This window comes from Oryx dammah, unplaced genomic scaffold, assembly GCF_014754425.2.
Source record: "Oryx dammah isolate SB20612 unplaced genomic scaffold, SCBI_Odam_1.1 HiC_scaffold_24, whole genome shotgun sequence".
NCBI classification, from domain to species: Eukaryota; Metazoa; Chordata; class Mammalia; order Artiodactyla; family Bovidae; genus Oryx; species Oryx dammah.
The window spans coordinates 27,669,918-27,695,051 of record NW_024070208.1 but is presented as its reverse complement, the minus strand read 5'-3'; the positions used below and the strand labels follow the sequence as shown (position 1 = coordinate 27,695,051).

General features: G+C 38.4%; 1 protein-coding gene across 1 annotated transcript in view; it reads right to left on the bottom strand.

Annotated features, from left to right (window-relative positions):
* Positions 1–25,134, bottom strand: part of STARD13 (StAR related lipid transfer domain containing 13) — a 403,121-nt gene that overhangs the window by 294,846 nt on the left and 83,141 nt on the right. Inside the window, exon 3 of the mRNA XM_040267096.1 lies at positions 11,058–11,091. Within this exon, the coding sequence (XP_040123030.1) occupies positions 11,058–11,091 (34 nt within the window). The remainder of the gene's footprint in view (positions 1–11,057; positions 11,092–25,134) is intronic.

The window sequence follows — 25,134 nt, the reverse complement described above, 5'->3', positions numbered from 1 at the left end:
CATAATTGGAAGATGACTTTCATAGATGAATTAAAATCCAATCCAAAGCTGAGTCTGTTAACTTGAGCTGCTGATTGTTATCAAATGTCAGATTGATTTTGATGTGAGTTGTAGAGCTAAGAACAGATAGAATAGAGCTAAGAATAGAAGTTTTAAAACTCACTGAAATGCTCAAAAGATGAACAAAAGTTGTGGTCTCATTTTATACAGGAGTTCAGTGAAAAGGAAAACCACCATATATGTAACTATTTAAACAGAATAGCGGGTTTGCGCCGTATACTCATTCATTCAGAGGTGTTATTTTTTTCACTAGAAGCATGAAGTTTTGCCTATGCCTCCTACTTGGAAAGAGATTCTTTCGAGGCCATGAATTTAAGCAGGGTGTCCAACAAGCATCTGAAGTGTCTATGGACTGTTAGAACTGGCATGCCACGGTTGGCACCAGGAAGTTGAAGGAACAAGTTGCAAAATGCACTCTCAGTCCCAGTCTAGGTGGTATCCCAACCTCAAGTCATGCTGCTAGATTCGTGCCTGCATGTGGAAAGTCAAATGCACTGATGTGCTTTCTCTCCAAGCCAATGATTCTTAGTAGAGATCTTACATTTTCTAGAAGGGTGCATTTGGGGAAGAAAATGAAGGAGTACATTTTTGTTTACTGCAATAATTAGGAGTTTCTAATCAAATTTAGTGACTATCCTGAAGGCCGTAGGACAGGCATGCCCAGTGAAGAACTGCCCTGCATTCTACATGATTTTAAGATCTCTTGCCACATACATTTTTATCTGAGATTCTCTGAGACTAGACGTTAATTCCATTACACATACAAATAGAAAGTAGTTTTTACATGGTTTTAATATGCACTGACGGAGAAGGCAATGGCACCCCACTCCAGTACTCTTGCCTAGAAAATCCCATGGATGGAGGAGGCTGGTGGGCTGCAGTCCATGGGGTCGCAAAGAGTCGGACACGACTGAGTGACTTCACTTTCATTTTTCACTTTCATGCATTGGAGAAGGAAATGGCAACCCACTCCAGTGTTCTTGCCTGGAGAATCCCAGGGACGGGGGAGCCTGGTGGGCTGCCGTCTATGGGGTCGCACAGAGTCAGACACGACTGAAGTGACTTAGCAGCAGCAGCAGCAGCAGCAGCAATATGCACTGAATTTGGGTTTGAGCAAGCTCAGGGAGTTGGTGATGGACAGGGTTGCAAAGAGTCAGATATGACTGAGGAACTGAGCTGAACTTAACTGAAATATGACCATCTATGTTTAAAGCATTTATTTTTTAATTATCTAGGTTTTTCATTACTGTTTCCATACATCAATTACACAATTTTTCTATAACCTCTTGTAGTAAAGCTTCTTTTTCTAATCCATTCTCACTTTCTGTTGCTCACGGAACAAAATGATCTCTAATGTCTTCCTAAATATGAGCCTGGCTGCATGCATTGCCATGGGTAGTGGAATTTCAAGAAAGGAGATAGATTTTGTTCTGTTTCTTATTATAGCACAGGAGATTAATTATTGTGACATTATACATGAACAAAGCTTAGCTCATTTACAAGAAATCAAACTTTCTTATTTTTCTCTACATGAGTTAAAAATTTGTCTTGACATCTAATCTTTACTTTAATTAAGATTATTTTCTCCTGCCTTTTATCATACACAGAAGTCTGTTATTACTCGTTTCAACCCTGGTTTTATTCTAATTCCATCCTTATCTCCACTCCTTCATATTCCTATACCCCTTCCATCAAGTGGCTTCTCATATTCTTACCTTTTTAAAAATCCAAACCTACTCATTATAAGTATCAGATTGCTTCATTATATCTTTTAATATAATCAAGCTGAACATTATAAATTAAGTACACAATCATTTAACTTTCTTTTTGGTTTCATTTATTATAGTTAAGTTATCATGTTGGTTTTTGAAATTATATGAATCTCTCATCCATAAATTTCCTTTCAGAGTAGTAGGCTGGGTGTACTTATTCATTATGAAACTTATTATAATTGTTACATTAAATGGTCATAGTACTTCTATTACTGAAACAAAACTCTTCTCATATTTTATATCTGAGGAAACAGAATGTGACTTATTCAAGATAACTAGTAAAGAATGAGCTTTGATATCTTAAAAGTTATAACATCTTGACTTCTTCTTTTTTCAATTTATGGCCTTGCATCCACCATTAAATTGCTTTATCATGCATCATTTGGGTACTCAGTAAACACAAGTTGTTGTTGGAGGTGATTATGGGAACTTTGAACAGATCTAATTATTATTAATAAGGCAAGTAATTGCCACCATGCACTGACCACATGCAGGCATCAAACTCAGTACTCTCCATCTGTTATCCATATAACCCCTATAAAAATTATGCCAGATATGTATATTAGTAAAATGAGGCTCATTTCTGTAGCTGAGGTTCAATCAGTTCAGTTGCTCAGTTGTGTCCAACGCTTTGCAGCCCCATGGACTGCAGCACGCCAGGCTTCCCTGCTATCACCAACTGCTGGAGCTTGCTCAAACTCATGTCCATTGAGTCGATGATGCCATCCAACCATCTTATCCTCTGTTGTCCCTTTGTCCTCTGGCCTTCAATCTTTCCTAGCATCAGGGTCTTTTACACTGAGTCAGTTCTTCAAATCAGGTGGCCAAAGTATTGGAGCTTCACGATCAGTCCTTCCAATGAATATTCAGGCTTGATTTCCTTTAGAATTGACTGGCTGGATCTCCTTGCAGTCCAAGGGACTCTCAAGAGTCTTCTCCAACACCAGAGTTCAAAAGCATCAATTCTTCGGTGCTCAGCTTTCTTTATAGTCCAACTCTCACATCCATACATGACAACTGGAAAAACCATAGCTTTGGCTAGACAGATCTGTGTTGGCAAAGTAAGTCTCTGCTTTTTAAGAGACATTTTTTTTAATGCTGTCTAGGTTGGTCATTGGAGAAGGCAATGGCACCCCACTCCAGTACTCTTGCCTGGAAAATCCCATGGATGGAGGAGCCTGGTGGGCTGCAATCCATGGGGTCTCTAAGAATTGGACACGACTGAGCAACTTCCCTTTCATTTTTCACTTTCATGCATTGGAGAAGGAAATGGCAACCCACTCCAGTGTTCTTGCCTGGAGAATCCCAGGGACGGGGGAGCCTAGTGGGCTGCTGTCTATGGGGTCACACAGAGTCGGACACGACTGAAGTGACTTAGCAGCAGCAGCAGCAGGTTGGTCATAGCTTTTCTTCCAAGGAGCAAGCGTCTCTTAATTTCATGGGTGGCAATCACCATATGCAGTGATTTTGGAGCCCAAGAAAATAAAGTCTCTCACTGTTTCCACTGTTTCCCCATCTATCTGTCATGAAATGATGGGACCAGATGCCATGATCTTAGTTTTTTGAATGTTGAGTTTTAATCCAACTTTTTCACTCTCCTCTTTCACTTCCATCAAGAGGCTCTTTAGTTCTTTGCTTTCTGCCGTAAGGGTGGTGCCATGTAGGACCACCTAAAATGGATGGGTCATGGTAGAGAGTTCTGACAAAATGTGGTCCACTGGAGAAGGGAATGTCAAACCACTTCAGTATTCTTGCCTTGAAAACCCCATGAACAGTATGAACTGAGGTTAATAGGCATTAAAATGATTTGTTACAGCATATGCATCTATTCTATTAACTGACAAAAAGATTGAAACTTTTTTCAAATGATTTGTCTGGAATACTATATTGCTTACCTCAAAGGATTGTTACAAACATAAAAATGCACAATTATTTCATTCATTCATTCATTTGACAAAAATTTATCAAGAATCCAGGATATGCATGCACCAAGGAAACAAAAAATGATGAATCTTGGTCTGATCTCAAGGACCTCGCAGTCAAATTAATTGATTGCCATAGAAGCCATGACAGCGAGCATCGTAACTTGTCATGTGCTGGGTTTACTCTGCTTGGGGGCGTAAGGGAAAGTTCAACAGAGGGATTAGCCTCTGATCTGCCTCTTGAATGTGAGGAGGAATTTAGCAGGTGTGGAGGTCAGGGAACATCTTGTTTCTCCGAGGAGTGAGAGAGCAGAGTGTGCTCAGTGGACAACACGGGAGATTAAGGTGCTGGCCAGCAAAGGAGCAGAGGGGCTACCATGTTTCCAGACTGGAAGGTTCTGATGCGGGGTGAGAAGACCCACAATTGCCAGCTCTTGGTGATGGTGCCCATACACTAATGTGATTTTGGAATCTCTGTTCCTCTCTTAGAGGAGGAAATTAACAAAAGACGTACACATAAATTTGAGGGCTGTAACTGAATAGTATTCAATGATTAAATTCTGTAAAAAAAATAATATGGGGCAAAATATTCTTCTTTTAAAGAATATGTTCAACTTTTTGGATTAGGACAATGTTTCATAAAAGGTCCCATATTTTCAAATGGATAATTTCAGGGCTGCCTTGGGGAAGGAGCAGCTTCACAAAATAAGTGGAGCCTATAAGAAATCATTTAGACCTACCAGTATTTCCAAAGACTGAATAATGGCTAGAGATAAATATACATCAAAGTTATTCATCTGTAGTAATGGTGCAGTCAATATGATTGAAAATTTTCCATGGGACTATATTTATTTATAATAGTGCAATGAAAATAATGGTGTGTGAAAGATGCTTTCAAGAGTATATATTTGAATACAGCATACTTATATAAGGCAATTTCAAAAGCAAAAGTTATGGCTGCCTTTTAAATCTGGTATTTTCCTTAATGCACTATTTACAGAAATTGCAGTTTCAAGAATAATAAATATAAACATTGACTAATCTCAAGTCTATTTATAAGATGTGGGTATATTGTAAGACTGCAAAATGAAATAATACTTTATTTTCAACATTAACTTTATGTAAGAAACCAACATGCTATGCATAAAAGTAGAGAGATCCATTTTTATTAAAGGTAGCAAATAAAAACATAAAATCATGCTGTTATCTAACAGAAATTTTTAATATTTTCCTTTCATTTCATGAAACAAATAGGGCATAAGGTGAAAAGGATAGGTTTTGGCTTAGGTCTATTACTTGCAAGAAATGGTACTGAAAAACAAAATGCATTAATACTTCAATGCTCCTGATGGAAGAAATTATCCAGAACCAAGAAAGATTCTCTTAACAAGATATTATTCTTCCCCTATTGCCAACAAATAAGCTTCCAAGTGCTGCAACTGCTTTTCTGCTTTCTGGTCATGGTCTCATCTATTCCAAGTCTTTTACCCTCGAGAAGAATAAGCCTAATTTTCAAAGAAACAACAAAGGGGAGAAATCAGGTACTGATTTGCCTTTTATCATTTAGGATTTGCTCAAATCTGGCTTCTTCCAAGGCACTATGGAAGCAACAACAGGGTCTTCCTTGGTGATCCAGTGGTTAAGACTTCAACACTTTCATTGCAGGTGGCACAGGTTTCATCCCTGGTTGGGGAACTAAGATCCCACATGCTGCATGGTGCGGTCAAAAAAAAAAAGAAGCAACAACAGCAGCCTAAGATCAAACCTCTTGGTTTGCTTCAATTTTGGTATCCAGAACTCATTTTTTATAAATGATTACTATTACTATTTATTTTCAAACAAAATTTCATTAAAGTATTTGCAACAGTAATTTTTTTTAGGTTTTAAGGATCCTGCTGTGTCCTTGCCATGCTTATATTCTAAGTTGCAGAAATATAAATATAACAGAAAATATCCACATTTTGATCACTTCTTGTATTGTTTATTCTCTTCCCCACTAACTGTGAGCTCCTTGACGGAAGGCACTGTCTTGTCCTTCCTTGTATTCATTATATAATGAATCATAATGCTTATGCAATTTAACTAAATAAATTTATGAATATATAAAATACAACGGTTGAGTTTATGGATGGACAAGCAGTAGCAACTAACAACTCCCAGTCCCCACCCCCACCCCACTATACTCCTTGAGAAGTATTTGTTTAGTGAAAAACATGGACAGAAGAGCCTGGAGGGCTACAGTCCATGGGGTTGCAAAGAATTGGACATGACTGAGACTAACTCTTTGATATACTTTTTTTATGTGTGCTTAAAAATCAGATAGAATCAAGTTTAAATTCCAACTTTGATACTCATTGAGCAATTTAATCTCATTGATCCTTATTTTTTATATGTAAAAACTGAGGACAATACCCCTTATGATATAGGGCTTCTTGAGGATTGAATGAGTGAATATTCATAGATAATCGATCATAATCTGGAACACAGTAGGCACTCAATAAACACGATCCTCTATTTTCCCCTAATATCCCAGACTTAATATTCCAGTTCTTCAAAGTGGGTGCCTAGCAATGTGCCAAGAGTGTCACAAAGCAGCTGGATAAACACAATGGTTTTCCTCTTGCATATATGTTTTTCTATGAATGGTACATAATTATATTAATATAAAACAATTGTTCAGGGATTCTTCTACTCATCAAATGTTTTTGAGCACCTGTTATGTAGCAGCAGTCTGCTGAGCACAAGGGATAAAACAATTAACAAGACATAGGCTGCCTAGTCTAATGGGAAGAAAGAAAGGAGGGAAGGATGGAAGGAAGAAATTAAATTCTGACAAGTGCTGTGAGGGAAACAAAGAGACTGCAGAGATAAAAACTGGGGTTGGGGGAGCCAACCTCTTCAGATAGAGTGGGCAGAGAAGAGTTTTAAAAGCAGTGGATGTAAGCTGGATGGTGAAGAGAAGCCAGCCATGCTAAGAGCTGGGGGACAAACACTTCAAGAGGAGGGAATAGGAACACAAAAATAACCTGAATTCTTCAGGTAAAACAAATTTCATCTTTGCTGGTTTGACAGTTTCCCTGACTTCCTGCTACATGGGACTCTTTCAGATACTTAGGAAGCACTGCCCTAGAGAAGACTTTGAACACCAGCTGCAAGAGGTGGGAATGGTGGATAAAAACCACTCTCCTTTCCCTCTGTATTTAAGTTGGCAGCTTACAAGGGCTATAACTAAGCATCCAGAATAAGCTGGCACAACTCAAATATGGAGGGAAAGAATGTGAACTAGATTTATATAGCTCTTAAGCTTTATGTGGCACTTGCATTTTATGATAGAGATTCATACAAATTAATATAAAATAAAACCAAGTTTCCTCTCAGCACACACTGGATGCTTTCCTTTTGCCTCATGAGGGCATACTGCCACAAATGGTAATGGCTTCTCTTTATGTAGCCATAGGAAATCACAATTTGAAAACATATTAAATGATCGTAACTTTCACTAGTCACACATTTACTGACAAGCTCTGGTTTCGCTAAAGTAATCTTAAGAGAAGGGGATTCAAGTTGGGTAAGTTTCTTGAAGGAGGGATAATTTTATCTCATTTATCTTTGTGTTGCTAAGACCTTGCACAGTGCTAGGGACACAGTAGAAGTTCATTACTCTGAATTAAAATGAAGCTATAATTTTCAGTTGAGATTGGTGAGAGGCACTGGGGATTTCTCGCTCTCGGGCATTTGTCACTATGGTTAAATTCCAGTGAAATGGAAGAATGTGAACATTCCATAGAGTATGCTTCTGTTCATGGTCATTGGATTTCGCTGCACTTTTGACTACCTGCATATTTTGCATTTCTAAAACCTAGGAAAATCCTTTTTGAGACAGTCTTCATGCTCTTGATAATGGGTCTAACAAAATGCCATAACACATGAAGCTGAGGGGGCAGAAAGTAATTAAGTGCTTTCAGGAAGGAGGAATACTTATGGCCATGAAAATCCCTCTGAGACTGTGCTTAGCGGAGCTGTCCCTGCTACCCTAATGAAATTATGGAGGAAAAAAATGTAAGCAATTTCTTCAGATGTGACCTTATTTTCCTTAGGTTTTCAAATAATTTTCTAAATGGAAGAGAATTTCTTTTCTTTTCTTTTTTACAATCTGGAAGCAAAAATATATGTTGTATGAGAAAAACAGTATGACAGTGCAATATTCAAAATTCTTGATAGTGAGCAACACTGGAATTTGGTCTCCTACTTACAAATTTAAAGAAAGAAAAAACATGTCCCATGACAAACTGAATTTAAGGACAGATTAAGTTAACCATAACCATATGGGTTAGCATTTAAACATTTATATTAACTTTTCAAAATGAAAAGTCATTAGGGAAGTCATACCATAGTATGTACCATTCATTTCCATTTTGACTTTTTATCTCACAAAGGTCACAGTATGACAAGCACAAATTCAGAATTTACTCCATTGTTATCATAGCAAATGTTTCTTCTATTACTAGGCTAAAATATTTTGTCCTGTTGGACAGTTTAAACTCCTTTAAAAAGAGTGTAGTTACTTAGTGACACCTTCTCTTAATTTATTAGTGAATGTAACAACACTGACTGGCCTTTAGATCACCACCTTGTGCCTCAGCTTCCATTACACTGGGTTCCCCATTTATCCCTCTCCAGTGACTGAGACCAGAGGGAAATATAGATCATACCATTTTAACACACAAGAAAGAATCATAAGAAATCACCTTACAAGGACAAACAGTGAGGTTACGTCATGGCATGTCCTTCTTCTATGTCATGTTATATCCTGCATTCCTATATACTAAATAGCCTATTCTGTCTGACTTCCATATTGCATCTTTGGTAAAGCATACAGATAGAAGCTCTTGAAACCTCCAGTCAAGGAGCAATGATGGGAAGCCAAAAATGAGGGGAGCTGACTTCACATCTTACAAACAGCAGGAAAGAATGACCACTAAAAATTTACATTGTTAAAATAATTTAATTTGAAAATGAGATTAAAAAAAAGAGGGCAGCTGTAATTGAAAAGCCCAAACTTATGGACAGTTTCACATTTGCATGGAAATCTGAATTAGGCTTCAAAAATTCTCCTCTGATTTATGTGTGCAGAAAAATTGTCCTCAGACACCCTTCACCAATACTTCCTATTCCCAGAGCACTTTGCATAAATGTTTATGTGAAAATTGATTTGACTCTTTTCTAGGTTCTGCTGGCTTGCTTGCCAATGCCAATGCTTTTTTTTAATGTCAAGATGAAACACTAGCTGGCAGAGTAGATAAGCAGCTAAAAACTGAGTCTCTGGTAGACTGAACCCCCTCTGCACGATATATGGATACTGGAGGATAAGCTGCACATCAAATCTGGTACTTTTATACCAGATCAGAGCTATCAAAGCTGAAATTCCTCATTGGAGATTTGTTAGAAAAGTACTTGTCATTTCTGGCCAGAAGTTAGTGGGAGTTGTTTCTTATTTACTCTCTTGACTGTAATTTTGTATGATGGAAAATATCCTTTAACTATAAAAAGTTGGGTTTGCTTATGATAAAAAGAAAATAAATCTATCATATTTTAATTAAAACCTTAACATGCTGCTTATTTGTGTAAATCCCCCATTTTGTGATTTCTGGACTGAAACAGTCTTTGCTGACGTAAATGCAAGATCGACCCCTTGAGCTTGAGTTGGAATTTTAACAAAAAGTGATGAAGCACAGAAGGTTCTACTTAGGGCATAGTTTACAATTTGGGACACATTCATAAGATTTTAAAAACAGGTGTTGCTTATATCCCACTCAGGTGTCAGGTGGTTGAGGGTTATGTATCATTAAGGTCTCAAATATAAAAATGCATGCATGCATGTTAAGTTGCTTCAGTTGCTTCCGACTCTTTACGATTCCACAGACTGTAGTGTGCCAGCTACTCTGTCTATGGGTTTCTCCAGGCAGGAATACTGGAGTGGGTTGCCATATCCTTCTCCAAATATAAAAATGGATATGGACAAAATTGTGCATGCTGGATGCTATAAGCACTTCACAGAATGGCAGGAGCAAATCTGTTTGGTGATTCTTGGTACAGTTGGTACAGCACATTCTCAAGGATATTTTTGTGATGCAATTCCAGCCAATCACTTTGCCTGGTGGTCCAGTGTGAACATCTCCTTGCAAGCCTCCCCAAGAGATAGAACAGTAGATGACTATATTCAGAGACCTTTGCAAAGCTGATGCTAACTTGAGCTAAAGCTGAGATCTTGGGTTTTTGAATAGGAACTAAAAGTTTTCTCCAACAGACTAAAGAAGAAGAGGTCATTGAAAAAAAAAATAATGATGGTTACCAAAAATCAGGGCAGCAATACAGTATTATTTTTAGTGGCATTATTGGACAAATTTATTTCAAAAAAAGCCCTAAAGATATTAAATCAGAAACAAGAAGTTTTAATTTTTTCATTGAACTTTCCCAGAAACACATTATCTTTAACATGTGAAGAATGTGGATGATGGAATCACACGAAGTTTTTGAAGTGGTTTCCTTTCAAGTGTAAACATTTAAATGACCATATGAAGTAAGGACAAATGAGAAGATTCAGAATGATGTGTCCACAATGACTGGTCAAATAAAGAACTATTCAAATAAAACAACAGTTGCTAAACAGATGGTAAGAAGTGATGGTTCCAGGGAGTTTTTCTTATTTTATGTAGTTATTGAAATAAGAAAGTCAATAAATTAAGATGCATTTTGATTTATGTATAACATAAATTTTGATTTATGCATAACATTTCCAAATATAGCAGATACAACAATAAAAATTGCTACTTTTCTTTATTGTCAAGAGGACTTAGCAGTTGTTTTGGTACAGCTGTTATTTTCTTACTACTTTTTCTATAGTACATATTTCAAGACAAAGTCTGGTTATGCAAAGGAATTTCTTTTTTAAATTTCCTTAATTTTTTTCACATATAACAGTATAGTATTAATAGCTTCAGATGTATAATGATTATTTTTTGCTATATATATTTGTATATATAGCAAAGTGACTACCAAAACATGTTATGCGAAGTAATTTCTGCGTGTATGAATTAAACCCACTATATGCCTGCATGAAGACAAGGGAACAACTAAGTGAAGTGATCCAGTCTTCAAGATGTAGAATACACTCAGATTTAACATCATACTGTGACTATCAATTACACTGCAAGACATGTGGTATGCTTAAATTTATAGCAACTAGGCAAGGCTCTTTAAACAACTTTCACAATCAGTAAAACAGATTTCCTCAGAGACTTACCTGCTCTCGCTTTGCTTCGTTTGTCAGAGAGCACCTGTATTAAAAAAAAAAAAAATCAAGACTCTCTTAATATCTCAAATTTATGCTGCCGTCATTAAGAATATCATCGAGTTTGAAAAAATCAGATTGTAAAATTAGAACTGAATAGCCTTCAGAAATGAAAGTAAAATGCCAATTGCATGATTTTAGTGTGCACAAAGAATCTGGAATAATGAAAGTAATACTCATTGACAAGGAAGATGCCTGAATCTTATTTTTCTCAGATTTATGTACTTTTCTCAGGCTTATGTCAAGATTTACACTATACTATGCAACCATTTAGCAACTAGAGGAAGACTGACATCTAGTTTTTGTCGTGTACTCTGCTGCCCTCATGTCACCAATAACCTCCAATAACCTCCTTACTGCTAACCAGCAACATTATAGCAACTGAGGCAGTTGAGCACTCCTCCCATCAGAAACTTGATCCTTCTGGGCTCCTGTTCTCCCACAGTCCTTGCTTGTACATCTCTAACTGGTCCTTCTCATTTTCTTGGTGGATTCCCTTCTTGCCTGGGCTCTTTTTGCATATTGATTTAATTTACTTTTGTTTTATTTTGTTTTTCAGATATGTTGCAAGGCTGGCTTCTCTTCTTACTTTGCACTTTTTCCAGGGTGATCTCATCTACTTTCCATCCATGCTTTGATAACCTCCAGATTTATACCTCCAGCCCACGTCTCTTAACTTGAACTTCAGGCCAATATAGGAAACTGTTTATTGGACATCTGCATTTGGAGATTTCAGACACCACAAAACCATGTGTTCAAAGCTCAACATTTTACACCCCCTCACATACATACCAACTCCCAAACCAATTCTTTTTCTGTGTTCCCATCTTAGTGAAAGGCATCGTGAACTGAACGTATGCGTTCCTCCCCAGATTCAGTTGTTGAAGCCTAATCCCCATTATGATGGCATTTGGAGGTGGAGCTCTGGGAGGTAATTTGGTTTGGATGAGGTCATGTGGTTGGGTCCCACACAGTGGAGTTGGTGCCCTTGTAAGAGGATGAACAGCTCAGAGTTCTGTATCATGTGAGGATTCAGTGAGGAAAATGGTCATTGGCAAAGCAGGAAATGAGTTTTCACCAGATACCAAATCCATCAGTACCCTGATCTTGGACTTGAAGACTCCAGAACTATGAGAAATAAATATCTGTTGTTTAAGCCATCAAGTCTATGGTATATTTGTCATAACAGCTCCAATTGATAAAAACAATCAACCTACCTGGTTGCCCAAATGGGAAACCCAAGGATCATCTTTGACTCTTTCCTGTCTTTCTTGTTAAATTCTGTTGATGCCTACTCTCAAATCTTGCTTGAATCCATCTATTTATTTTCATTTCTACTTCCACCTCCTGGGCAACATTCAGGTCATGCTTAGATAATTGCAATAGCTTTCTAACTTCTAGCCTGACTCTAGTCTCATCTCCCTCCAATCTATTCAGCATCCAGTGTGATGTTTCTAAAATACAATTTGATCATGTCACTTTTCTACTTGGAGGTATCCAATTGTTCCCCAATACCCTAAGAATAAATAGAGTTTAGAGGTTAAGATCTTACATCTAGCTGCATGACCTTCAGAAAGTTATGCAATTTCTCTGAGCCTCATTCTCTCATCAGGCAAATGGGGTTGTTTTGAGGAGTAAGTAAAATAATTTGTGTGATGTGCTGAACAACAAGTGTGGCATAGAAGAGAAATACAGTAAATATTTATTGATTATTTTGAAGGAACTTCTCAAAAACAGAGATTTACATTTTATTAACTCTTTCAAACCATTATGATAATTTGAATAATACTCTTTGAGAGTCAAGGATGAAAGAGGCAAAATGCTGATGCAGTTAGAGCTTTGTCCTCAATATCACAGTTCCTCCCACCCCATTCTTATTCTCTCTCATCTTATTTTATGTCTCTGTTCACACTTACAGTGGGTAAGAGCAAATTCACAAAAAGATTGATGATTGACAATGAGAAGAGTCCGTTTTCCCAAGTATATTCACATTTTAAAAGGCACCATCTGATGACAAACACCAAGTACTGAATCTCCAATGATAAAACTAGAGATAGTGTGAGACAGAGGAGAAAGCTCTCTTCACATTTCTCAAATAATATGAAGTAGGTGACTACTTCCTGCTCTAAAGAGAACTCAATCAATGAGAATAGTGCATCATATTTAAATGGGTCTCACTTGATTTGGAAGCAAATATATCTAATGACTATTTGACTTGAAATAGCAAGTAAAATAAAATTATAAAGTAGATATGTTTTGTTACATGAATATAATAAAACATTAGTAATTATTTAAAATATCATAATAATGTTTCAATAACCATTCAACATAGAAATAACCCAGCAGGATTCTTCAACTGTTTAAAAATTCTCAGTTATGAGCTAAGAGCAATTCCTGCAGGGAAATGTCAGCTTGAGGGCTTAAAAAGGGAAACAAAAGTAAGTAGACTTCCTCATCTAGTCCTTGAGATTGAGTGCTAACAGAGCCACTCACACATTAATAATGACAATAATAATAATAATTGGGAGAAGGCAATGGCACCCTACTCCAGTACTCTTGCCTGGAAAATCCCATGGATGGAGGAGCCTGGTAGGCTGCAGTCCATGGGGTCGCTAAGAGTCGGACATGACTGAGCGACTTCATGCATTTTTCACTTTCATGCATTGGAGAAGGAAATGGCAACCCACTCCAATATTCTTGCCTGGAGAATCCCAGGGACAGGGGAGCCTGGTGGGCTGCGTCTATGGGGTCACACAGAGTCGGACACGACTGAAGCGACTTAGCAGCAGCAGCAACAATAATAATAATTGACATAAGAAACTAAAAGTCAGATTGCTTGATTCCAAAATAGATAAATGCAATAGGGATTTCCAGATAAACAGAAGTACTCAACAAATGTATGGTCAAGTATCATTTAGTTCTAAATGCAGAATGATGCATTAAAAGGTGCAGAGCTTGAATCTGGTAAATATATGTGCTTGTGTGCTTGCTAGGTCGCTTTAGTCATGTCCAGCTCTTTGGATCCTATAGATTGTAGCCTGTCAGGCTCCTCTGTCCATGAGATTCTCCAGGCAAAAGTACTGGAGTGAGTTGCCATGCCCTTCTCCAGGGGATCTCCCTGACCCAGGGACTGAACCTGTATCTCTCACGTCTCCTGCATTAGCCAGTGGGTTCTTTATCACTGGTGCCATCTGGGAAGCCAAATTAATTAATTTTAATTAATATTAAAAATATTAATGTTGTCACGATGAGAAAAAAGTAGAAATTAAATGCCTAAAATTAAAGCAACAAAAATTAGTGTTCTTGAAAAATAAAAAAAGAAAAACATTACTAAATTTTAAAGACATTGGAGATATTTGAAAATGAACCCCTAATGCATGTTAACCATTTCAATGGTACATGACAAATTAGATGCAGAAGTACAGCTATGGACACTCCTTTCCCAGGAAAAATGATGAGACAAATATTAAATATACATATATATATATTTACTATACTATGTCAGCTCTAAAAATTTATAAATGTGATGATGAACATACATTTCTTTATGGATATTCAACAATATTTTCCCACAATCATTTTCATTAAAACTCACTAGGTGATGGGGCTGCGAGGAGGAGGGAATGGGGAGCTGCTGTTTAGTGGGTATAGTTTTAAGATGAAAAGAGTCTTGGGGATGGAGGATCACACAACAGTGTGAATGTACTTATGCCACTGAAGTGTATGCTTCAGTGGTTAAGATAATAAAGTTTATGTTTTATGTATTTTTCCACAATTAAAAACACACAAAGAAATCTCTAGATGCACATAGCCTGCTGCTACTTGTTATGTTTAAACTCCCACTACCTTACACTTCAAACCCCTCTGTTTGGAAATCCAAATAGAATAAATCTAAGATCCAAAATATGACTTATGGGCAGATAATAAAAGAACTGCTACTAACCTGGAGATAATTATTTATACTCCCTAAAGTCATCATGGACTGCAAGGAGATCCAACCAGTTCATACTAAAGGAGATCAGTCCTGGGTGTTCTTTGGAAGGAATGATGCTACAGCTGAAACTCCAGTACTTTCGCCACCTCATGCAAAGAGTTGACTCATTGGAAAAGGCTCTGATGCTAGAAAGGATTAGGGGCAGGAGGAGAAGGGTACGATAGAGGATGAGATGGCTGGATGGTATCACTGACTCGATGGACATGAGTTTGGGTGAACTCCAGGAGTTGGTGATGGACAGGGAGACCTGGCATGCTGCAATTCATGGGGTCGCAAAGAGTCAGACATGACTGAGCGATTGAACTGAAAGTCATCATGAGATTACAGTCATCTCCAGAAGCATGAAGAAGGAAGAGAAAAGAAGGTGGGATAACGGCATTTACTGATGCCAGGGCAATTAGATGAAAAATCTCCAGGCAACAAATGGGTTATTTCTCTGGATATTTTATTATTTGTTGAGTGTTTAGCTAACATATAGAAACACTCATGTCTAGCACTATGCTGGGTGTTTGACCCTTTCTCTTTGTGGGCTAGATGGCTAAGGGCAGGTAATTATCCCTCTGGAGATTCAGGAACTCTAGAATGGTTAGAAGTGCAAGCTGGAATCAAGATTGCCACAAGAAATATCAATAACATCAAATATGCAGATGACACCACCCTTATGGCAGAAAGTGAAGAGTAACTAAAGAGCCTCTTGATGAAAATGAAAGAGGAGAGTGAAGAAGCTGGCATAAAACTCAACATTCAAAAAACTGAGATCATGGCATCCAGCCCCATCACTTCATGGCAAATAGATGGGGAAACAATGGAAACAATGGGGAAAGACTTTATTTTCTTGGGCTCCAAAATCACTACAGATGGGTGACTGCAGCCATGAAATTAAAAGATGCTTGCACCTTGGAAGAAAAGCTATCACCAACCTAGACAGCATATTAAAAAGCAGAAACATTACTTTGCTGACAAAACTCTGTCTAGTCAAAGCTATGGTTTTTCCAGTAGTCATGTATGGATGGGAGAGTTAGACCATAAAGAAAGCTGAGCACCAAAGAATTGATGCTTTTGAACTGTGATGTTGGATAAGACTCTTGAGAGTCCCTTGGACTGCAGGGAGATCAAACCAGTCCATCCTAAAGGAAATCAGTCCTGAATATTCATTGGAAGGACTGATGCTAAAGTTGAAGCTCCAATCCTTTGGCCACCTGATTTGAAGAACTGATTCAGTGAAAAAGACCCTGAGGCTGGGAAAGATTGAAGGCAGGAGGAGAAGGGGACAACAGAGGATGAGATGGTTGGATGGCATCACCAATTTGATGGACATGAGTTTAAGCAAGCTCTGGGAGTTGGTGATGGATAGGGAAGCCTGGTGTGCTGCAGTCCATGGGGTCACAAAGAGCTGGACGTGACTGAGTGAATGAACTTACTGAGAATAGTTACAATTATCTCATGGATAAATCCTAGTAAAGTTCTTTGAAGTATGTTTGAGTTACTTGCTTCATCTGGTGAGATTCCCAGAAGGTGTTAAGTTTTTAATACTGGTAAAGCCATAGTAATTATAAAGCCATGTTCACACAGACAGTCTTAGAATAACGTTTTAGGAACTGGTTTTATGAACATGTATTTAGTAGACAATTGCTTTTTGGAACAAATGTATGAAATCTGGATGAAATGCAGATATGCATCCCTTGTCACGTAGACAAATATGCAGACTAAATGAATAGAACAACTCTAGACAATCATAAAAACATCCAGATAATCTTTATTGGGAAGCAATGGCCCTTGGGGCTTGTGATGATCAATCAAGTCAATAAATACATTGACTATTATTGTCCAAGTGAAAGCAAAAAGCTGTTTCATCACCTGCTGTTCCTGAAATACAAAGGGCCCATTTGTTCCTAGTGCCCTTGTAGTAAGCCTTTAAAACTAAAAGCAGCAGATAAAATCCCAAAGTAAATAAACTCTTACGAAAACATGTAAGCCATTTTACTATTTGCTCTTTACTTCGTCCAGAATACACCTGCTGGTTTCAAACTCAGTAAACCATATTTTGCAGTGACCCTGATTTAAACATTACAGAATAATGTCTAAGTAGAAATGAGCTGATAAAGCTAATCACCAGGTTACCACTGGAAAGCTGGTTTGTTTAGACAAATATAAGCGATATATTATACACTGACTTTGGCCCAAATAACTTAAGACTCGTTGACTGTGAGATAGGTAGTTTTATATCTCAAAAAAAACAAACAAAAAAAACCTTTTCCTAATCTCCCTCATGTTAGCTCCTTAAAAGATCATGCACAAACTATATGTAAAAATGAAAAAGAAGAACAAATACTTTAAAGTATTATAATCTGTGATTTCAGAGCTATTTCAAGGAGACCTAAAAGTTTCAATCACAGTATCAGTTAATGAAGAAATAAGATGAAAATTTAATGTTCTTTAATTACCATACTAAATTTCCACTATTGACTTTAATTTTGATTTCAAAATATTCCAAATATGGCTTTGTAGATAAGTTTCCAAAACTTATGATTTTTGTAAAAATTCTTTATAGTGATTCCTACCAAATTGTCAAAGTTATTCCTCCCCTGACTCAGGCTGAGAAAAGGCTGTAGTAATTCTTAGTGGGACTGTGGGGAGGAACAGAAACCAACAGATTTCCTCACAAATAACTGTACTATGAAAGCCAAAGAAAAAGCTGCTAAAAAAGCTAGAGAGAATGTATAATTCAATATTTACTCTTTGTTTTCATTTCATCTTCACTCATTTCTTTTACACCTGAGATATAGAAAGTAATTTTTGTTTTAGTGCTATATGAAAATTTCAATACATCTGAAACATAAGAGTCAAATGAAAATCTACTTTTGTGGATTGAAAAATATTTTGATTCAGCCCATGATGTATAAATTTTTCTACTTCTAAATGTAAATTTTGGTATATGTACAATAGGATTCAGATACTTGAACAGAAGTAGTAGGTAATGCATAATTTCAGACATTTAACCTAAATGCAAAAAAAAAACAAACAATCTTTACTAGTTCAGTGAGTATAAAATGATGCTATTTAATAAACTATGGCATTTTAATAAGCATGCCTGACATCTGGTACTGATAAAAAGGATTTTATATTTTATAGTTAACATTTAAAGAAAAAACATAACTGTAGTTTTGCTATTTATCACAGGCCACAGATGGCATAGGTCACATTTGGGTGGCTTCATTTCCTTTTTGAATAGTTTATATAAAGATGCCACTTGTTTTCTCTCTTTCTGTGAATGCTTTATATAAGGTTTGGATCAAGTCCCAGAAATGAATAAATGAAGGAAGAAAGGAATGCATCAAATGAAAACGAAGTTTCTTAATAACAAAACTGATTATAGAATTTTCCTGGAACAAGTTTAGTTAATAAAGTTCATTCTAAAACAATGATCCAAGGAATTTGCATCTGGATAAATATTTGAAGTAACTGTTCCAGAACTGCAAAAACTCATAAGAACCTCTAAAAGTTCCATCTTTTGAACAACTGTATTTGCTCTAGGCAAAGTGGACTAATCCTTCGATTCAAGGCAGGTTTGTCAGGAGCCTATGGAAGCAGCAGCTGAGCCTGATCCTGCTGAGACAGTCAGGCTGCTCTGGAGCTGTCCAGATGCTCTCCTTGTCTCTGGAGCATGTGTCTTCTTGTCCTGCTTCCTCAGATTTCGTGTGTTCCACTGTTTAGATCCTCTGCTGAGTGTCCTGTTCAACTTGGACATAGAACAGTGGTGTCCCTGACTCTGGACCCCAACACAGCAGCTCTTGACCCTTTCCTCTAGAAGATGTCACTGGCATCTGGTCCTATCATTTCATAGCAAATAGGTGGGGAAAAGTGGAAGCAGTGACGGATTTTATTTTCTTGAGCTCCAAAATCACTGCAGATGGTGACTGCAGCCATAAAATGAGAAGAAGCTTGTTCCTTGGAAGAAAAGCTATGACAAACCTAGACAGCGTATTAAACAACAGAAACATCACTTTGCTGACAAAGGTCCGTTTAGTCAAAGCTATGGTTTTTCCAGTAGTCATGTATGGATGTGAGAGTTGGACCATAAAGAAGAGTGAGTGCTGAAGAACTGATGTTTTTGAATTGTGGTGCTGGAGAAGACTCTTAAGAATTCCTCAGACAGCAAGGAGATCAAACCAGTCAATCCTAAAGGAAATCAGTCCTGAATATTCATTGGAAGGATTGATGCTGAAGCTGAAGCTCCAATCCTTTGGCCACCTGATACGAAGTGCTGACTCAATGGAAAAGATTCTGATGCTGGGAAAGATTGAAAGCAAAAGAAGAAGAGGGTTGCAGAGGATGAGATGGTTAGGTAGCATCAATGACTCAATGGACATGAATTTGAGCAAGCTGTGGGAGATAGTGCCGGACAGAGGAGCCTGGCATGCTACTGTCTACACGGTTGCAAAGAGTCAGACACGACTTAGTGACCATTATAACAGCAACAAATCAATGCAGTAGTATAAAACATACATCATATACTTTTTCATTAAATTTTGTTATAATTGAAAATCAATGAGTACACTTACACAAGCATTTATCAGATGATAATGACAGAAATATTATGGTATGAGACATTCAAAGTGACAAATAAAAGCTCTAAATGCAAAGTCAGTGGACTAACCTGTAAGAACTGAGAGTGTGAATTAATTAGGTTAAAATCAAACATTTTATTCTCCTTATTTGGTTCAGAATTCTTGTAATCATAAAAAATGATTGGTTTCATGATTTACCTTTGAATTTCCTAGCCCAGTACAGTATCACAGGCCTAGTAAAAATACTTGCAATATCTTGATCTGGTTATCTAGATTTACAAGAGACATGATCCACCGTAAGATAATTGGTAAAAGTAAAAGACCCCAAGGTTTGATAATCTAGAAGAGTAGGTAAGGTGTATATATATATATATATATACACACACACACACATACACCAAGAGAAAGCTATTCAATGAAGAAATGAGCAAAAAATGAACTGATATCAATAAGCACAATTAACACTACTTTATATATATCTTACAGATATTAGTGAAAGGAAATTCACTACATTTTCATGTGCTGTTGAAAATCCAGCTGGATGAAAATGAAATTGAGTTCTCTACTCTGAATGAGATCACAGTCTAGAGCAGAAGACAGCCCCAAAGGGAAAAGATTGTGATCATTTGGAACAAATATACCAGTAGAGATGACTATAAGAAATGATGGTTGCTTAGAAAAAGGGTCTCATATAAAGAATCAGGGGGAGGTTTGTGTAGAGGGTAGTATTTAAGATCATTCTTAATGAATAATTTCACTGGGAAAATAAGAGGGAGAGGGGAATTCCAGACAGAAGGGACAACATGTACAAAGGAAAGGGGCAGAGGGGAGGGAAGCATGAGTCTTTGGGGAAATGCTGTAAACTAATTATAGGGAAGAGTGTAAAACAATGGGGTTAGAAAGATAAGATGGGTAGATAATAGAGGAATTTGTATACTATATGAAGTCCTTGGGAATATGTATACTATATGAAGGCCTGTGGGTGATAAGGACTCCAAAATTATAGGCTTTATAATGGTAATTCCTAAGTGACATGAGGGATGGACTGGGGAAGGAAGAGTTTGGACACAAACTCGAAAAACCAAGACCTGCTGAACAGGACATGAAATAGACTACCTGTGATGACGCGGTCATTATGAGTAATATTTAGGAGGGGATGACGAGCAAGGGAAGTGAGAGAGAGAGAGAGGTCATCTTGGGTAGTTTTCAGGTTTTGATGTAGGTAAGGTGGTTCACAGAGGTGTCACGCTGATGAAGGTGAGCAATAGGGGAGGCAGTCAGGGGTTTGGAATATAAGGAATTCTACTTTTAGACACATTGAATTTGAAAAGACTGAGGGACACCCAGTGGGGGCTGTATAAAGAAGCTGGAGTCCAGGAAAGTGGTCTGGACTGAATGAATACAGAATATCTATGAGAATTCCAGCTCTGAAAGAAGATGAGCTTGTTAGGGAAAGTGTGCTTATGATCAAGAATAGGAGAGGTGGAGACAAGAGTCTGGGAGCATTGTAGTATTTACGACGCTGAAGGAAATGACGAGAAGAGGGTGATAAAGAGTGACAAAAACGGGGAGATCTTAACCAGGAAGAGTAGGTTAATAGGAAGAGGCTGAATATTAACAACCCAGAAAATTCTAAAACTTGGTAATTATGAAGTGATCTTGGCTAGATCCAGGGGACAGAAATTTGAACAGGATAAATTAAGGAATACAGAGGAAATAAAGTAATCTAGTCCCAAGAAGCTTGACTTAGAAAGGTCAAAGGATGAAAAAAGTGCTAGTCTTGGGAAGCAGTTTCTTGGAGGGCTTTTGTAAATTTGAGGAGATTTTAGTACCTTCAGGGCCTGAGGAGAAGGAACCCAGTGAAGACTGCAGTTGTGGTTATAAGGGAGCAGAGATCCTGAGGAGGGAGCGGGCAGGCAAGAGGGAGGGAGGGGAATGCAGGGCCTGATGGGGAAGAAGACAAGGAGGATGGGTGCTGACAGCGTGGCTGAGGTGGACCAGCTGATGAAGTCGGGGCAGGGAGCTGTGGCACACCGGAGGGCCTGCAGGTTCTTGGGGGATGTGAAGGTCAGGATGAGGGAGGTCTGGAGCTGAAGAGGGGGCACAGGGGCAATCTATTTACCCATGGAGAAGCAGCACAGTGTTTCCTTCTTGCAGTCCTCAGACTACAGTCTCATACTCAAATATATTTATATTCCATGTAAGTATAAAACTATGCTATAGTTATTTCACAAATTTATCTATCTTCTCAAGCAAACAGTGGATAGTGGAAAATTATGATGCACCTTTCGACTTCTTTGGAGGCATTACGGTACTGTATATCAGAAAAACCTGGGGTTTGGAGGTAGACACATTGAGTTTGAGTCTTGAATCCATCGGTGACTAGTTATACGGTTTTAGGCTACTTTTCTTCCCTGGCTGAGACTTAGTTTGCTTATCTGTAAAATGGAGATAGTAACACAGTCCTCATAAGGACACAAGGATTAAATTTAAAAATTGTGTGCCATCTCTCATCCATGGCATCTGGGACCAGATTGGACACATAATAAGCTTCATTTGTGCCTTCCATGTATATGAGGAGCCTGGAACACCTATGTGCATCTACATGAAAATATCCTTCTCTTTCAATTACTATATTCACTTTCATCTCTAACTTTAAAAAGACTGCCTTCCACTAAAGAAGGTATGGAAAAGCCGCCATTCTATCACACCTTAATTCTGTCCTTTGGTGATCATACCTTCCTCCTGACTGTTAGGTGTGCTTAAGTAAGGAATCCAGATCAAGAGTTTGTTTTGGCTCTTACCACATGGCAGGCCTCCTTCGGCAACATCCCCCACCCCCCAGGTTTGACTGCGTTGTAGGCCTATTTGCCTTGGCTTTCAGGCTTGTTTTTATAGACCAGTCCTGCCAACTTTTAAGATTACACAAGATTATAGTGGCATATTTTATTTAATGCTTCATTTTCTTTAGAAGAGTGGTTTTTGGTTTTTTAAAAAAACCAAACACCTCATAAGCCTGATGGCTTGCTCAGCTGAATATAGGCCAACTGAGAAGAATTGGGTCACCAAGTTCTGGACACACAGCCCTGGAAAATGTCAGGAGTTGGATGGTCTACTCCTTTGTCTGGACCCAGCTCAAGTAACTTCCTGAATGAATCCTAAGTGCTTTAAGAAATAAAAGCACTCTTAAGAACTTGTTTTCTTCTAAGTATGGAAGAAGCACTGGTGATACTGGTTTGGGGGGAGGATCCTTTTCATTCTGAATTTGAAAACCACAGGAAAATCAGTAGTTTAAGGAAATGCCAATAAAAGATGAAGTATCAGTTCAGTTCAGTTCAGTTCAGTTGCTCAGTCGTTTCCGACTCTTTGCAACCCTGTGAATCGCAGTATGCCAGGCCTCCCTGTCCATCACCAACTCCCGGAGTGTACTCAAACTCATGTCCATCGAGTTGGTGATGCCATCCAGCCATCTCATCCTCTGTTGTCCCCTTCTCCTGCTGCCCCCAATCCCTCCCAACATCAAGGTCTTTTCCAATGAGTCAACTCTTCACATGAGGTGGCCAAAGTATTGGAGTTCCAGCTTTAGCATCAGTCCTTCCAGTGAACACCCAGGACTGATCTTCTTTAGAATGGACTGGTTGGATCTCCTTGCAGTCCAAGGGACTCTCAGGAGATAATAATGATGTAGTATTGATATTTTATCTGTGTTAATGGAGATCTGGGACTTTAAAACTGTCTGCTGCTGCTGCTAAGTCACCTCAGTCGTGTCCGACTCTGTGCGACCCCAGAGACGGCAGCCCACAAGGCTCCCTCGTCCCTGGGATTCTCCAGGCAAGAACACTGGAGTGGGTTGCCATTTCCTTCTCCAATGCATGAAAGGGAAGAGTGAAAGGGAAGAGTGAAAGTGAAGTCGCTCAGTCGTGTCCAACTCTTCGAGATCCCATGGACTGCAGCCAACGAGGCTCCTCCATCCATGGGATTTTCTAGGCAAGAGTACTGGAGTGGGGTGCCATTGCCTTCTCCGTTAAAACTGTCTACCAAAATCTAATTTGACATCATCTTTAGATATAAATAACTGTATAGACACTTTGCTGTATGCTATAATTTAAATATTAAGAGGAAAAGAAAAGCACTTCCAAAAAATGAAAAGTTAGAAAAACAAAGATGAGGGAGGTCATACTTTTGGTCCAGCAATTTGGTCCTCAACAGCAGGTAAAAAAAAAAAAATGGCCTGACTCCTTGCTTCTCTGTTCCTGCCAACGTCTGTGTAAAGGTGCTCATGAGTAGTGAAAAGAATAAAAGGAATGTAGCAGAAGAAGAAACTTAAAAAGCAAGGCTGGTGAGTTAATGACATGAAATCCACATGCTAAATAGATAGTCCTTAAACAACTGACAGCTGACTTTTTTCTCGTGTTGACTTAATGCCTGGTCTCCTAAATTTAAGCACTCTGACTTGTAGTGGCTGGAAATGTGCTGGTTGGATCTTCTGCTCAGGAAGCAATAGCTCCTCAAGATCCACCACCTTCTTGGTGTTGAGGCCACACTTCCTGCAGGCTGCTCCCACCCAGTGAGTGAAGCTGGTGTGGGTAGTAACACAGCCCTTTCTAGTCAGACACAGGACACTCCCTATGCATGACTTTGTTATAGGACTTCCCATTGGTCTGGCCAAGCCTTTCTCAGAACTGCACTTGGTCTGCAACCCCTCCTTCCCGCTCTCCTTCTGTAAGTGCCAGACCTCCTATATAGTAGGGAGGCTACTCCCAGCTTTCTCTGCCCCTGTTCTCAACAAACCCCTTGCGTGGTTAATCCTATCTTGACATCTGCCTCTTGGCAGACATGAATTAACACATTCATCCAATATCTTGTATTTGTTTTACACTCACAAGCAGGCATATACATAGAGAAAAGCTGAAGCAAAGAAAGATTTAATAAACTGCCAAAAGAGATATGATAACTCAAAGACCAATCTCAGCTCCACCTTGGGGCCTGAGGCTCCTGAAGCCCCACGGTCTTTCACTTAACCAACATTTATTGAATGCCTGGACCTTATCCTAAGAGTAAAGGACTCCTTTGAGTGGCATGCTCAGATTTGTAATATAATAAGATCATTCTGTTGCAAAGCATAGAAGTAACTCAAGGGAACAAGGCCAAAGGAGAGGAGGCCAGTTTGGAGGCTGGTGCAGTCATACAAAGAGAAAACGGTAGCACGTGTGAGAAGAGCCCCAGCATAGATGAAAGAGGTGGGGAGACATTTAACTGGAAATTTTAGTGATTCAACATATATTTACTCCAGATCAGCCCTGCCCTTGGCTACACTCTGGGAAGACAGGAAACAACAGACACATTCCCAACTGTTCAGAAGCATTTGAATGACTTCGGTCAGAGACATGTGTGTGTGTGTGTGTGTGTGTGTGTGTGTGTGTGTAAAGGAACTTTTGCTCCACTCAGTCACTTAAAGCCCAGAGAC